This window comes from Uloborus diversus, chromosome 5 (assembly GCF_026930045.1).
Source record: "Uloborus diversus isolate 005 chromosome 5, Udiv.v.3.1, whole genome shotgun sequence".
Classification (NCBI taxonomy): domain Eukaryota; kingdom Metazoa; phylum Arthropoda; class Arachnida; order Araneae; family Uloboridae; genus Uloborus; species Uloborus diversus.
Window position 1 is genome coordinate 183,056,572 of NC_072735.1, and position 16,942 is coordinate 183,073,513.

Consider the following 16,942-nt stretch of genomic DNA (forward strand, 5'->3'; position numbering starts at 1 on the left):
GTTTATGTTGTGATTATCGAGCGTTGAATGCTGATACACAGGTAGTACCATTTCCAATGCAAAATTCAGAAAATTTAAGGTTTAGAGCAGGGGCAGCAAAATTTTTAACTACGTTGGATCTGTTAAAAGGATATTGGGAGATCCCACTACAAGAGGATTGTAGGGAGTTGACAAGTTTTGTGTCACCTAAGGGGCAATACCAATGGAAAGTGATGCCGTTCGGATTATCGGGATCAGCAGCTACGTTCCAGAAAGCCATGAACATAGCGTTGAGACCGCATAGTGAATATGCAGAAAGTTTTATTGATGACATTGTCATTTTTTCGAATGATTGGGGGAGTCATCTGGAGCACATAAAGGCGGTACTTAAAACCTTAAAGGAGTTAAGGCTATCGGCGAATTTAAAGAAATGTACCTTCGCAAAACCGAAAGTAAAGTATTTAGGGCACATAGTGGGATCAGGAGAACATTGTCCTGACCCAGAAAAATTGATGGTAATAAGGAAAATTAAGGTACCTAAGACGAAGAGAGCTCTTCGTTCGGTCTTAGGTCTGTTCAACTACTATAGAGAATATGTTCCTAAATACGCAGAGATTGCGAAACCCCTCACTGATTTGACAAGAAAGGGCATCCCAAATGAGATAACATTAGACAGGAATGCCGAAAAAGCGTTCGATACATTAAAAGAATTACTTTGCAGTAAAGTCATACTGAGCACACCAGACATGTCTCAACCATTTGAAATCCATACAGATGCCTCATTGGTAGGGATTGGTGCGTGTCTGGTGCAAAGAGATAAAGAGGGAAAGGAAAGGCCAATCACCTTCATTAGCCAGAAATTAACACCATCTCAGGCAAAATGGAGTACTATCGAAAGGGAGGCCTATGCGGTGATTTGGGCTCTGGGAAAGTTCGAAGAGTGGACATTCGGGAAGGAAATAACTCTCTACAGCGATCATAACCCTTTAAAATTCTTGATGAAGGGAATCCCGAAAAACGCGAGATTGCAGAGATGGGCATTAGCTTTAACCCGCTTTGATGTTCGAATAAAACAGAAAGAAGGCAAGAAGAATGGGGATGCTGATGCATTATCTCGGTTGTATGAAGAGGAGGGAAAGGCATAAGGAATTTCTGAACTTTATGTGTATGATTAATTATGTTTATATGTAAGATATTATGTATATGAAAAAAAAAATGTGTTATGATTTGATTGGAAATTTGTATTTGTTGCTAATACTCAGAAATTTAAAGTTATTTGAATCATGGTTTGAAATTTTAAATGTGGAATGAATTAATTGTTTAATTTGGTTGATAAAGTAAATATATGTTTATGTGTCAAAAGATGTTGGTATGAGGTATAATTTCGTATGTGGGTACATAAACCAAAATACACATCAAAAATTAATTTCTATTCTCAGAGCTCTTGGTTGATATAGGTACCTTTGCTGGGAATGGAAAGGCTACCATAGGGTAGTGGAAAATACCTAGGAATGTGAACTTTATGGGTTTGCAATGCAATGCTTCATGGCATTTCAAACCGGAGGGAGGATGTCAGCCCGTGGCTGACCAGGGCAGCACGTGCTTTAATTAACTGCAGATGGGACAGGTGTCCCACACATGGTCAGGCCGGAAATGCCAAAGAACCGGCTATCCGTGGGAAAAAGATAAGACATTCTACGCTGGAAGTGGAAAGAGACCGGTGGTCTGATAGCCAGGCTCTGGGCTTGGTGATGATTGGTAATTGTAAAAACTTTGTACATATTGTATTATAAATGATATAAATAACCAAGACATTCATTAATAAAAGTTTAAATAAACAAAATGAACTCCAGAATGTAATAATTTCAAACGAACTGCACAATAATACAGCGCAGAAAAAGAAAAAAGTGACAAGGAGTTCACAGACCTTAACCGTAAAGATGGGGGCTATTTGTTTTAAAATCAGCGCTATGTGAATAGACGAAAATAAAAATATTAAATTTTGCCTATAGTACCTCTAATGTTTCTGAGGGGCGTCCACTTGGGGGGGGGGGCATGCGCAGTCTGCGCCATTGAAATTTTTAGGAAGGGGGGTGTTTTAAAGTTTTAAAAGAAGGAAAATGAAATAAACATGTTCCAAAAATGATTGGACAAAGAAAATTTTTATACTTGTGTATCAAAAAGTTTCGCTTTTGCAATAGGGAAGTTGCAACCTATTAAATGTTCATATTTTGGCTATTGGATATTGTTAATTGACCCTCAAAACTAAAAAATTCACCATCGCCGAATTTTAAAACACCGTGGTTGATTTTTAATGAATTTTTAAAAATCCACGCGCAAAAGTGCGCGCTTCCGAAACGTCACGAGCCTACGTCACAGGGCGCGAATGGGCAGCCTTCCGCCGAAGATCCCTTGTTTTCGCTAGGAACATTTTGAGCGCGCTGATATTTTTATTTTTTAAAAATTCAATAATCCTTTTGAACACACTATGGAGGCCGGATTCGTTAAAGAACAATCTAAATAATCTTCCTCAAGTAACACCAATGAGATATTCGAATATTTTCGAGAGGATGAGAGGTTTAATGTTCCAGAAACGCGAGGTGTTAAATGCGAGGAGAAAGCCTTTTACGTTTCGTCTTCGTAGTCGAATGCGTGACCTTCGCTTCTCCCCTATCAGGAGAGGGGATGACGTCACTTCCTATGCCATTTGACGTCACCACCTAAGAGCACGTCACCAGAGCTTGAACTTTAAAAATTAATTAAAAAAAAACTACTTATCGTATCGCAAAAATTTTTTCACCTATGATGTTCATACATGTTACTCTATCATATAAAAATAAAATTGAAAAATCGAAAACTTCCCTATTGCGATTTTTGAAACGGATTCGTTTTGTTCCGTAATAACAATTTTTGTGAATTGTTGCCTTTACTCGAAAGAAGTATCAATAAAAATTTTATTTTTTACATCTTTTGTAGCCTTATTACATACTTTTTTTTAAGAAAAAAAAAACCTTCCACGCGATCAACGCGAAAAATTCTCCGCGAATCAATAGAAGGGGCCACCGTTTTCCTTTTTTTTTTTTTTTTTTTTTTTTGTAGTCATAATGCTAGTCAGATTCTGCGACATATTTTCAATCTTCTGGATAAATTACTTATTTATTTTAATTTGTCGTTTTTGCAGTGATTTTTCCCGAAATTATCTTCAACAAAAAATCCCTTTTTTAGGAAGCATCGTTTTCCTTTGGGACAGGTTTTTTTTTTTTTTACTTTTTCCAAATTTGATTCCATAGCAGAAGCAGATAATATAGACCAGTGGTGCCTTACTTTTTCCAACCGAGGGCAGGATCGCATATTAAAACGGGTCTCGCGGGTCAGAATACAAATAAAATTTCAAAATATTTTTTTTTTCTAAATGTTGTGGGAAAATATGGAAAATAAAATAAAATTAAAAAAATATATTTATATACAATACATTCAGCATCCACTTGAATTCAAATTACAATGTCTTTCGCAAATTTTCTAGATTATATAAAAAGTAATGGTAATTAGGATGCGGTAATATAAATGTCACGGTTATTATGGCCAATTTTCAACCGTGAACTTTTCATCAAGAACAGCGTATGGGTATTTTTATTCATCATCAATCTTCAGTGAGTAATTGGAAATTTTGTTTTTAGATGAAGTTTCGCTAATAAATTCATCGATATAGGTCTTTTTAATTAAAAAAACATGATTTTGCACCCCCCCCTTCCCGTTTTTCAATATAAAATCTGCTTGTGTTTTAATCCTTGAAGGAACGCAGATGATTTGTAACCATGACGATGAAAATTAACCTCTCTAAACAATTATTAAAAACAAAGAGCTAGATTTATTCTCGTCGTCTCGTCATGGTTTTATGAAAAATCAGACCAGCATCAACTACGGTCAAGTAAGGATAATAAGCAATTAGTGATTGCTAAGTTGATAGAATGAGCAACAAAATAATAATAATAATAATAATAATAAATAAAAAAAACATGGGGCGAAAAAAAAATATTTTCAAAACGTTTCATTTTTAATTATTTTTTTTTAATGTCCGATTTTTCAAACAAGGCGTGGTCTTTATGACGTCACAAGTGATGAGCTTTGGTGCGCGCTGAATGCTGACGCTTGCTGTCTACCGCATTTCCAGGTTGATAATTCAGAAGCGAATTAAATATTGCGCTCTGCGCTAATGGTATTTCATTACTTGTGATGTCATGTGGAGAAGCTTAAAAAATGAAATTGAGTCGGCGCATCGATTAAAATAATCGTTAAAAAAATCAAACTTTGTCAAATTATTTCAAAAATGGTCAAATCCTATGTTTTTAATCATGCTCTTTCAGAAAAAAAATACTTTTAAAATTTCGGAAACGACCCCATTTTGATATTTTATAAACAAGTTTCCCGTTTCTGTAGCTATTGCACTTTTTTGGGCAAATGACCAATGCTGGTCAGCAATTTTGAGCTTCCCCGATATGAAAAAAGGACCAAATATATTTGTGGCTTTATTGTGGTACTCTACGCTTGCTTTCAACTTGACGTCAGGGGAGACCTGAATTAAAATTTTTGGGAGGGCAGAAATTCTTAATTTACCAAATGGAACTCCAATTTTCAGATAAAATTTGCGGAGAAAGGAAATTTTTGGATGGTCATAGCGACCTCAAGTGACCTCCCATCCTCATCGGGGCTTGACATTTCTGCTATGGTCACCAAAACTCCGAAGAAGTATAATTTTTTTTTTTTGCAAAAAATATTTTAAAAAAAATTATTTGAGTTCGTAGACAGTTTTGAATTTTATCCAGATCCGTTTTTACTTCCTTTTACAAAAAAGGAAGCATTGTATTCGCGAAAAAATTTTCACTCAAAAAACGGCCTTAAGTTCCATTTTTCTCACACCCGAATGAATGTCGAGTTTTTTTTTCGACCCGACCACACGTGGATAAGTGCCTAGGAACCTACAGACACCCGAAATATCCATTTTGACGACCCCCGAGTTAATTACAACGAATTTTCTCGTGACGTCTGTATGTACGTATGTATTTGCGTATGTGTGTATGTATCTCGCATAACTCAAAATCGGAATGTCCTAGAAAGTTGAAATTTGGTACGTGGACTCCTAGTGGGGTCTAGTTGTGCACCTTCAATTTTGGTTCCATTCGGATGTTCCTAAGGGGGGTCTTTTGCCCCTTTTTGGGGGGAAATCATTGTTAATTTCGATGTAAACTCAAGTTGTGTTAAAATTTGTCGGACACTTGGTGATATATCGCCAGTCTTTTGGTCGCCAAGTTTTGGCGCCAACTTGGCGACAATTTTGGAGATTTTTTAATTTTTTTTTTTAAATTTGGTTTCAGTTTGTCCATTGTTGGTGATATTTAGAGAGTTAACTATTGAATCACATTAAAATTGCCAATAATGGGGAAATGACATTAAATTGGAGTAAAATGAAGTCATGTGATGCACACATCAGCTCATTAGTTAAAATTTGCCGAGAAAGGAAATTTTTGGATGGTTACAGCGACCTCACGTGACCTCCCATCCCCATCGGGGCTTATATGGCCACCAAAACTCCTAAGAAGTATAGCTTTTTTTTTTTTTTTTTTTGCAGAAAATATTTTAAAAAAATATTTGAGTTCGTAGACAGTTTTTGAATTGGTTCGTAGACCTTTTATCCAGGTCCGTTTTTCACAGATCTAAAAGAAGATTAAGAAATTCTCAAGATAAAAGAAAAGGTTTACGCGTTCGGTCACCGTAAGAGATAAGCTCCTTCCGAAGTTATCTTTTCAAGTTATCTTGTCATTGCGTGGAGATTATTTAAGAGTAAATTCATTGCATCAGATGAGGTCGCTCTTTCGATGGGATGAGCTGAATTGATGGTTCAATAATAGTATAATGGAACAAGGTCGGACAGACGGACCAATGAAGCGAGAGGGAAAATGTTCTCAAACAGGGATTTGTGATAGCGGCAGGGAATTAGCGTCTTGCAAATTCTACTTAAAGTGTATTTCATTCTTTTTACGATAGCTGAAACTGGAACAAATTAGGATAAACCATTTAACTGGTTTCGAAAGCATATATCCGATAGCCGATTTTAAGTGCTTTAAGCAAATATGAAGGATCATAGTCGGCTTCAAATTATTCATATATACATACTGTCTCTCATGCGGTTATAATATTTTTTAACACGCTTTTATTAGATTCACCTGTATGTATGTATGTATGTATCTTGTAACGGAATCTTGCAGCTCAAATTTCGCCCACTTCCTGCGATCGGATTCTTTCGAAATTCGGCACGCGACCTCAGACCCGATGACAATGCAATATTCTATAATCAAATTAATTAATTAACCCTTTTAATTGTTAGTTTCCTCCAATTTTAATCAATATTTTGGCATAAATCCAACAATGTGAAAAAGGAAAATTTTTAAAAAATACATCAAAAAATGCTTGCAAAAATTATTTAAAAATATCTACAAAAACCTTTAATTTTTCTGCGTCAGACAAAATTTTTTCCAATGTTCTAAGGTAATTAGAACATGAAATATAATTGTTTTTAACTAATTTCATGCCAAAATTTAGGCGAGCCTTCAATTGGAAATTCATTGCTGATCAGACCATTGTTGAACAAAACTTTTATTCAAATGCATCTCAAATTTTCAAAGTAATATAAATGTGATTTCCGCAAACATACATCGATGACTCACAGTAGCTTCCCATTGGGGTGCCCTTGTCTTAACTTGATGATATTACCTCGCACTCGTTTTATAAATAACTTCGTCACCTGATAATTCTCCAACATAAGACTAAAAAGCAGAAAAATAAAATAATAGTTTAAAAAACTAAAAAAACACGCTTTCGTAGCAAAATGAACTAAAAAGTGAAAAATAACCTTTGGATGATAGTAGTTGACCAATCAACTTAATTTTAATGTAATACAAAAAAGCGTGGGGGGCTTCTTATCAGTTGTCTTGAATTTCTTCCATTTGTTGTCCAAGCAAAAATGTAAATAGACAGCACCCCACGCTTTTTCGTATTACATTAAAATTAAGTGATTGGTCAACTACTATCATCCAAAGGTTATTTTTCACTTTTTAGTTCATTTTGCTACGAAAGCGTGTTTTTTTTAGTTTTTTGAACTATTATTTTATTCATTTAATTTCATACAATGAAATAACGAGCTGATGTGTGCATCACATGACTTCATTTTACTCCAATTTAATGTCACATCCCCATTATTGGCAATTTTAATGTGATTCAGTAGTTTACTCTCTAAATATCACCAACAATGGCCAAAATGAAAACCAAAAGACTGGCGATATATCGCCATGATTTCCCCCCAAAAAGGGGCAAAAGACCCCTTTAGAAACACCCGAATGCAACCAAAAGGGGAGGTGCACAACCAGACCCCACTAGGAGTCTACATACCAAATTTCAACTTTCTAGGACATACCGTTCTTGAGTTATGCGACATACATACGTACATACAGGCGTCACGAGGAAACTCGTTGTAATTAACTCGGGAATCGTCATTATGGATATTTCGCGTGTCTATACGTTCTTAGGCACTTATCCACGTGTGGTCGATTCGAAAAAACAAAACAAAAACTCAATATTCATTCGGGGTGAGTAAAATGGAAATTAAGGTCGATTTTTGAGTGAAAATTTTTTTGTGAATACAATACTTCCTTTTTTGTAAAAGGAAGTAAAAACAATTGGGAGATTTCAAGAGGTAAATCACCATGATCGGAGTTTGGGGGAGGGGGGTGGCTAAGTCACATTTGACAGTTCGTCAGTCCTCGTAAAAGAAAAAAGTGCCAAAGAGTTTTAAAAACTTCTTTCTACACACAATTGTTTTTGTTCTTCAAAAAAAAAAAAAAATACTATCCTTAAAATCAAAAAAAAAAAAAAAAAAGTTATGACATTCTACGAAGCTTTTCTCTCATCTCATCACAACCTCCTAAACTTGTTCATTGTTGTTTACAGGGTCGGATCCGACTGATGCCACATGCGACAACTCTGAGGGTGACAAACTGACATGACTCCATTCAGAGTCCGATTAAGATATTGGGCGGCCCTAGGCCAAGTACTTTTTTGGGGCCCCCTGTTTTCAAACTTTACAATTTTAGACTGAGACTAAATTAGTTTTAGCAATAGATTATAGTAATTTTAGCCATTTAAAGGCCCTTAAATAGGGAAGGGAGGCCTAGGCCACGACCTAATAGCTGGCCTATCAAGGGTGGATTCAAAGAAATTTTTCAAGGAGGGGGCGATTATCTTTTTCCTTGACCTCTTACTACATAACTGATTTACACCTGCTGGGGAAGGGGTGTGCCACATCGATTTTTTTTTGAAACAACTAAAATTTATAGATTTAGCCAAGGAAGTCCCCGAACTTATTGTTAAACCTTTACGTTGAAAGAGGTATTCTAAAATTACGCTTTACAAATTCAATTTCGCTATGTTTCCAGGAGTATTTCAACCCCACCCTCTAACATCATCGAAAGTCATCTAAAATTACCCTTTTCTAAAAATTCCCAAGGAAAATCACTGAGCCCATTATTTTCCGTAACACTACCTGAGGAGTCTAGCGTCTTTAAGGCTCAAATTTTAAAAAATGCCCGGGAGAAGGCCTCCAAACTCCTTCTCCGAACATTAGCAAAGATCGCATAAAATTACTTTTTAACCGACTTCAAAAAGGAGGCGGTTATCAGTTCATACCGTATGTATGTTTTTTTTTTTTTTTGTTTGTCCACTCACAACGTCTCACCTAGTGAACCGATTTTGACGATTCTTTTTTTGATGGATAGGGGATGGCTCATTTGAGACCTAAAATTCATAACAGCTTCTGGGATGGAGATTCGAGCCCAATTTTTTCCCTTAATGTCATACCAATGATGGGATACACTTTCGTTTTAGGACCTCAATTCCGAAAAAATGCGGGCAGGGTCCCTCAAGGGAGAGGGGCGATCCCCCCCCTTGTGGCCTATTCAGTAACCTGGCCCTGCCAACATTAAGAAACCAAAGAGTGTTCAAAGATGATTAAAATTACCTTTTCTAACATTTCCAAAGAAAGTAGGATTTACTTTTTAAACTTCAGAGTCTACCACTCCTTCCTCTACATTCCCAGAGGCCATGTCAGCCTAGTCGGGAACTTCGGGCCCGGAATCGGAGTAGTATAAACTTTATGGCTCTTGGTGGTCCTGTATATTCCTCAAGAACAGTTTTAGAATTACCTTTTCAAAGCCTTAATTCCAAAAAATTCTGTGGAGAGCAAGCCCTTCTGAACTCTCACTATCCACAAAACATACCCTGAAAATGCATTTTTAGGCTTTCGATTTCGAAAAATTTCCGAAGGGAATACCCATCGAATTCCTTTGAGTCTAGCTTAGCTTACAATTTCGTTATTAAAACTTCAATAGCAAAAAAATTTAGAGAACTATCCAGAACCCTTCCCTTAACATTTTAACTATGTAGAATAAAATGTGCTTTTATGCCTTCTATTTCAAAAATTACGATTTTAACGTTGAACATTTAACGAAGCAGATACTATGCCCTCAATCTGCTCCCTCATCATTTCCCATAAAATCTCCAATAACTTAAAACTGCGTTTCAAAACCAAAAATTTTATTCCGAACTTTTTGCGGGGGGAGGAGGGTCGGTTTTCCCCCTTTTTCTCTCAACTTCCAACATTGCTTAAAATTTCGTTTTCAGCAACATGGTCCTCCTGCCCCCATAAAGATAGCCTAAAATTGTAAGTTTTGAAGACAATTTTGAGAGGAAACTATATATATAGTGCAACTCTGGTTAGTTGAGCTGTGACCTTGACTAGGTTTACTTGTTTTACGGGAGTTTAGTGAAAAATAGACCTGTTATTGGCTCCTCGAATGGAGTGAAACAAATTTTGAATATCTGCCTGCGGAAGAGTATTCCATACTGTTTGTACACACAACCAAAGTTCGTCTGTCGAGGCAACAGGACGAGGATCACGAGCGAGACGCCGCCCAACGAAATCCCACACATGTTCAATCGGTGACATATCCGGGGAATATGCAGGTCAAGGAAGAAGCTGTACCTGCTGCGAATCAAGGTAGGATTTGAGTTCTGGTGACATGTAGACGGGCATTATCCTGCTGGAATACAGTCCCTGGCAATCCTTGCAAGAAAGGAATAGCTTAGGGCTGTAAAACTTTGTTTATGTATCTGGTACTGTTCAAATTGCCCACAAATCGTAGCAATTGTGATCGTCCATGATATGCTATGGCACTCCAGACCATAACTCCGGGTGTTCGTCCACTGTGGCATTCGATAATGAACTCCGGAATGTGTCACCGGCATAGCGCTGGACGCAAATTCGGCCATCATGGTGCCACAAATTGAAGCGGGATTCGTCAGAAAAGACGACCTGCTGCCAATCAGCACACCAGCTCTTATGCACACTGGTCCATTGTAGCCGCAGACGGCGATGGTTTTGCTTGAGCGGAATCCTGTATAAAGGAATCCTTGCGCACAGCCCACGCTGCAGCAGACGTCTCCGAATTGATGAAGAAACACCTGTAGCTGTTGACCACTGTGCTGCCAATCGTCTAGAAGAAGCTGTGCAGTCCGTCAGCCCCATACGCACCAGGTGTCTGTCATTGCGAGCTGACGTCACATTTCGGAGTTCACTCCCAGATTTCCGAGCTGTCCGACCCTCGTCCGTCCACTGCTTCCAAACACGCGTGATTGTGCTGCTGTTACGCTGCACACGAGCGACTACTGCACAATAAGACAATCCAGCTTCACGAAGGCCGACGATTCTGCCCCGTTCAAACTCCGAAATTTGCTCAAATTACGCTTTCTTTCGTCGAAGAGGCATAGTAAAGATTCAGTTAAAGTTACTCTAGCATATAGCCACCGATAATCATACACGCCTAGTTACAGCCGTCTATTTATATTCGGTTCGATCCGCCGTTCAGAGGGCGCTGCTCAGCATACGCATGCGCTACCGGTCTGCAATTCTAATCATTTGCATATCATGCCTTACTTTACATTTCCTGTAATTTTCACAAACAGGAGTGTTAATATATTTATCCTTATTCACAGGGGCGTAGCTAAGGGGGGGGGGTTTGGGGACAAACCCCCCCCCCGAAAAGTTAGTCTCAAAAAAAAAAAAAAAGAGAAAAAGAAGAAAGAGAAAGAAAAAAAAGGAAAAAATTCCAAGCGATTATACATACATACATATATATATATTATATATATATATATATATATATATATATATATATATATATATATATATATATATATATATATATATATATAAAAGAAGTAACCCCCCCCCCCCCCGAAAGTCGGGGCTTCGGTCACTCCTCTGGTCAGTGCTAATTCTGTATTAGCTACCAGTTTGTTTGGCTCTCTTGGCTTCCTTAAGAGGTTTTCCAACTCCAGCTCAGTTACTCCTATGCCGGGCTGATGCGTGCTAATAAGCATGAAACTGCAGTCCTTGGCTGGAAATGACTGAGCTGCAGTGAATTTCATGGATTTCTGACTTGGCCCTGGCTATAGGCTGGTAACTAACTGAAGACACTGTCTTTACCATGACCCTCCTTTTTTTTGGCAGGCTGTTCTGCAACAACAGACTTCACCACAGCACTTGACATTGTATATTTTGCACAATGGGCTCACACGTTGCATATTTGTGTAACTTAACTTAGTATGCAAAAACAAACTTGGTACATTTCTCTTTAAGTTCATGTATCACTTACAGCAATATATGCAGTAGTTCCAAAAAAAAAATGATTTTTTTGAAATTCGGTCCATTATTTGTGCTCATCGTGTAGTTCCCTATTTGATTAACCATGAGTTTTGAGCAATTGCAAGAAAATATCTGATCTAACAGTTGTGTTTTAAAATAATTCTCATAACAGTAAAATATAATTTAATTTTTACATATCAAGTATTGCAAAATACACATTTCATGCCAGCATTTCATCTACCATCATAGCAGTCTGTTCTTTTGCATATGCAATAGCTCTTTTAGCTGCAGATCTTTTGGCAACCTTTTTATTTGGTCCAACGCCAACAAATGTTTGATCCAGAACATTAACTTCAATGTAAGTCTTATCTTTACCTTCCTTTGTGACAGGTTTCCTGGAAAAGAAAAATTCTCACATTACATATTTTTACTCTAATCACAGGTTCATACGTGATTCGGGATCATCAGTTTTATGCCTCAGGAAAAACAAACTTAAGTGGATAACAACAAAATTAAAGGAGTCAATACCAGTGAAAAATGCAAAATACTGCTGAAGATGACATTCATTATCTTTAGAAAAGTGAAAAAGTCAGAAGATTGAAGACAACAGCAGAATAAAATTTTAAAACAATGACGGATGCAGAAATCTGCATGTTTTTTTTCTGAAAAATAAATGTTCGTAAAATATTAAATAAATTTGTGTTTAAGATTTATATTTCCTTTTTGCATTGAATACAGGCGTCCCTCGTATAACACGGTACTCCTACAACATGGTTTCAATATTACACGATACGAAACTTGAATTTAATACTTCAAGGTTTCGAAACTCAAATCTCATATTTTAAAAAGATGGAATTTCATTTTTGTTTAATAAATTCTGTTAACGGTTGATAACCCTAATAGGTTTTTATTTTGTTTTTATGAAACTTGGTTTGAATATAACACGGTACACATCCCTTGATTTACATTATTTCTAAGTCTCATATAACACAGTTTCGATGTAACACGGATCACCAATGTAATATAACATGGTATATCCTAACCTGATTTTTCTCCAGTATTTTTTCATTATATTTCAATAATGTTCTGTACAACAAACAAGCGTTTTACTGGTTTTAATACAAACCAACATTTTAAAGCTTATTTTTACAAACTGCAAACACTATTTTTGCAGTTGTATATAATAGCCAATGATCGAGTAACCTGCAAGTGTCAACAATGAAACTCGCACCATGGCATGATAATTTGATAATATGTTTTGGTAATGTTTAACATGCAGGGACAGGCTTTATTGTGACAAGACTGAATTCGACCCGGTAACTGAACTGTTTTACTGGTACTGGTAAGACTGTGATTTCAGAGGAATGAAGAAACGAAAAACGGGTCAACAATGAATGCTACCTACTGGAGTTTAGGGTTAATCCACTGGAGTTAGTTAAAATTTCAGCTATCAAAATATCACCAAACAGGCAATGGCTTCGTTCAAATGTAGAGGCAATTTTCACCCATCATACCTTGATGGGAGATTTTCTAGTTAATAATAATAATAATAATAATAAATAAATTTAAAAAAAAACGAAGAAGTTATAGACTCTCTTTGGTAATGTAAAGGCTCTTCCCAGAAAAAAATATCAACTGATGTCTTAGAGCGCAAATTGAAGCCAACTTTAACAAACTTATGGCAAGGGGTTTGGAATTCTCTCCCAGAAATTTTGCAAAGTTTAAAACATTCTTTAAAGGTTTTTTAAAACGTTATTTCAGACTTCTTTTATTGACTTAAGGGGGAACAAAAGGTTTTGGAGGTTCTTCTGGTATTTTTTTTTTTTTTGAACTGATGAAATCCTAAGAACTCAGTCTTGAACTGCTTTTGGAGACTTCAAAAAAAGATCTCCGGATTCTTTTTTTCTAAATTGGAGACTTAAAAATGCAGTTTCATGCTATCTAGGATTCTTTTCCTTAATTTTTGTCAACGCAAATTTAGGTCATCTTTCAATTTAAAGGAAGGAGGACTGCATTCAGGGATTATCTCCCAGAAATTTTTCAAAATTGAAGTTTTAAAACTGACATTTTAAGTAATATTTGATAACGTTAATGTTCAGGTAATCTCACCCAAAACATTTTGAAATAAAAATCTTAATGTTTAAGCAATCTTTGATGATGAAAAAAGTGTGGGGGCACATTTCTCAGCCCCTCCCCCCCTGCTGAATCGTTGCCACTAGATGTAACTTATGGTGTAACAATAATGTGCAAAGCAAAATTTTAAACTGACATTCATTGGCAAGAGTTATTGCCAACAGTCCAATGTGGACTGAACTTCAAGATGAAAGAGGGCAATGAAAGTGAGGTTTGTATGGTGTGCGGTCACCTCTGACCACATTGACAGCATGGACAACAAGTATGCATGCTGTAATTAAGAGAGTGGTGTTCGGGTATCTTGCACAGGGCCGGATTTGGAAGTGTGGAGGCCCCGGGGCAACGAAGGAGTGAAGGCCCCTAATCAGGGTTAGAAAAGATCATCATATTTTCGAAAAAATCCGATACTTTGATATATATCCGAATATATTGATATATATGTATATATCCGATATTTTCCACCCGTAAAAGTTAGGATATTTTGTAAAAATTTTGTTGTGGAGGCCCCGGGGCAGTAGCCCCGCCTGCCCTCCCCTAAATCCGGCCCTGCTCTTGCATGATCACTGCCCAAATGTTGACAACAGACAATGTTGTCAATTTAGAAAGTTAACGAAAATTTCTCCACTTTTCCCCCAATAATATTCAATTAAGCGGGGCTGACAGTATATTGAAATAACAAAGTTCAAATGCTGTGGTTAATAACAAGTAAGATCAACTGAGACTTTTAAATTATTTTTTTTTTCCAGTGTATTAAAAAAGTTTTGAAGTTTATCACACCAACAAAATGGCTCTAGTTAAGTTATTTAAACATAAATAGTTTTTCTTTGAAAAGGGGGAAAATAATAATAATAATAAAAAAAAACAACTCACCCAAATACATCTTGTGACCCCACAAGTTCATACAAAGCTCTGACTGGATTTATGGGAACATGCTCACTTAAGTGCTCTGGAAAGATAAGCAGGAAAATATTAAACTGTTATACATTAACTGAATGCAGTTTCTCTATATATTAAAATAAAAACGTCAAAGAAATTGTGAAAGGATCTCTGTGGCAGGTCTGCTTTCAGGAGACCCCATAGCACCTACAATCTTGAAATTTGGTACAAAATTACCTCCAGCTCCAGGGGTTTGCACCTTTTTTTTTTTAAATTTTGAATTAGCTTTTTTTATAATTAATTTTTTAAGTTAAAATTTCACGTAAATTGCCTATTAAAGGGATGAAAGATTTCCCACACACCTCTTAATATTCTATGTCGTTTGAAAGAGATTTTTTTCCTGTTCCTAATACAGCCTGTTTCAATTCTCTCAATTAATTTGAACAGCAGATATAAGGGTTTCTATTTTAGTCAGGGTTGGCAAGTTTCTGCCGAGGGGGTTAAAACCACTGGTAGAAACCGGTTAAAACCGGCATGGCAAAAACCACTTTCTGCCACATTTACGCCAGAAACTGGCAAAAACTCACAATATAACAAAAAAATTAATTAATCACATACAATAGAAAATGCATGGAGAAAATAATTAGTTGTTAACCAAAGCAATTTAATTACAATATTATCAAAATTCAAAATCAAATATTACATTGTTTGGACCCCGCAGTTGCCTCTTAGAAAAGGTGGTTTAAAAAATCTAAACAGTTTCTCAATTTAATATGCACAAATGAGAAACTTTAGAATATTCCTCGAACAGAAGAGCTTGCAGGCAATGCATCAAGGAACAAGCAATGTTTGTGAAACTTTCTTTTTTTTTTTAACTGATCCACCATGTAGTAATTGGGATAATAGTAAAAATTTGACTTTAAAAATAAGTTTCGATATATGGAGCCTATTGTTTTGCAAAGCTGTGATAATAGGTACAAAATCTAGCTTAATATTGGCAAGTAAAATTCTGGCACTTTCTTCTTGAAGCACATGATAATTTCAATCACAAGCAATTTAGATGAAGCATATATGCGAGCATATTACAATCAGTAGTGCCTGTTTAATTCGGTATGTCACTCCTCTTTCCTAAGCACCCATATGAATTTTCGTCCTTCGTTAGATTAATCCAAATATTACGAGCATCTGCAATTGAAAAGTTCCCTTTCCGAACTAAATCAAGGACACTAGCATAGGATTTTATTTTTTAAAATGATGAAATGAAGTTTAATTTTTTTTATTTTATCCTAACAAATATCATTTAGTAATTACTTGAGTTATTAAAGACGCTTTTAAGTTTTTACCAGTTTCTGCCAGTTTTTACCGGTTATAACCAGTTTCTGCCACTGGCACGGCAAAAACTAGTTTCTGCCGGCAGAAAGCCAACCCTGATTTTAGTGGAAAGTCCTAGGCAAAACTCAGTTCAAGAGCTCCAAGAGCAAAATGTTACTGGAGACTACAAATTTGAAAACTACTTTTTCTTTCATATTATCGTAATTTTTACCCCTGTTTAATGGCAAGCTTTGTTTAGAAATTAACCAGTAAACTTCTGCAATATTGGTTTTGGCAACGATTGAAGAGCAAATAAGAGCGACCGTTTTATGACAAAGGTAAAAGGTCGATAACTCGTTTTATGACCTGTTTGATGAAAACTTTTGAAATTGAGCCCATGTTTCACGTTGTGATCATTAGCCCCGAAACGTACGGCATACACTGAATTGGATTACAGAAATAAAAGGACTGAAAAGGTGCCATAATATAAACAGTATGATCAAAATTATAATAACAATAAATTTAAATCAAGATTTCTGAGTTGTATGCCTAGCTAAGGTGTTTGAACCCATATATATATATATAGTTCATCAAAATTTTCACCTTTCCCCAGGCTTTTGAGGTTCATAAAAGAGTCCAATTCTCTTCCACTGAAATTTATCCTTTCACATTAATACAATAAATTTGAAAAATAATAACTTCGAAAAGATGTAGGTGATTCAATACATTAAAGAATTTTGGTTTTGAAATAGCTTATTATTAATAATTTTGTTAAACATCATCAACTTCTTTCTTTCTTCGGATGGGAGCAGGATTTTAATATTGTTCTAATTACAAAAAGCTCTTCACTTGAATTCTATTTTAACAAGAAGGTGAGAAGAACTCTAATTT

The 16,942-nt window shown here is 36.0% G+C and overlaps 1 protein-coding gene across 2 annotated transcripts in view; it reads right to left on the bottom strand.

Annotated features, from left to right (window-relative positions):
• Window positions 1-11,897: 11,897 nt before the first annotated feature.
• LOC129221924 (endoribonuclease Dicer-like) overlaps window positions 11,898-16,942 on the bottom strand; it is a 69,339-nt gene continuing 64,294 nt past the window's right edge. For both annotated transcript variants that reach the window (XM_054856305.1, XM_054856306.1), the window contains exons 13-14: window positions 14,735-14,810; window positions 11,898-12,126 (exon numbers count right to left, since the gene is read on the bottom strand). In XM_054856305.1, the coding sequence (XP_054712280.1) occupies window positions 11,952-12,126; window positions 14,735-14,810 (251 nt within the window). In that variant the 3' untranslated portion in view covers window positions 11,898-11,951. The remainder of the gene's footprint in view (window positions 12,127-14,734; window positions 14,811-16,942) is intronic.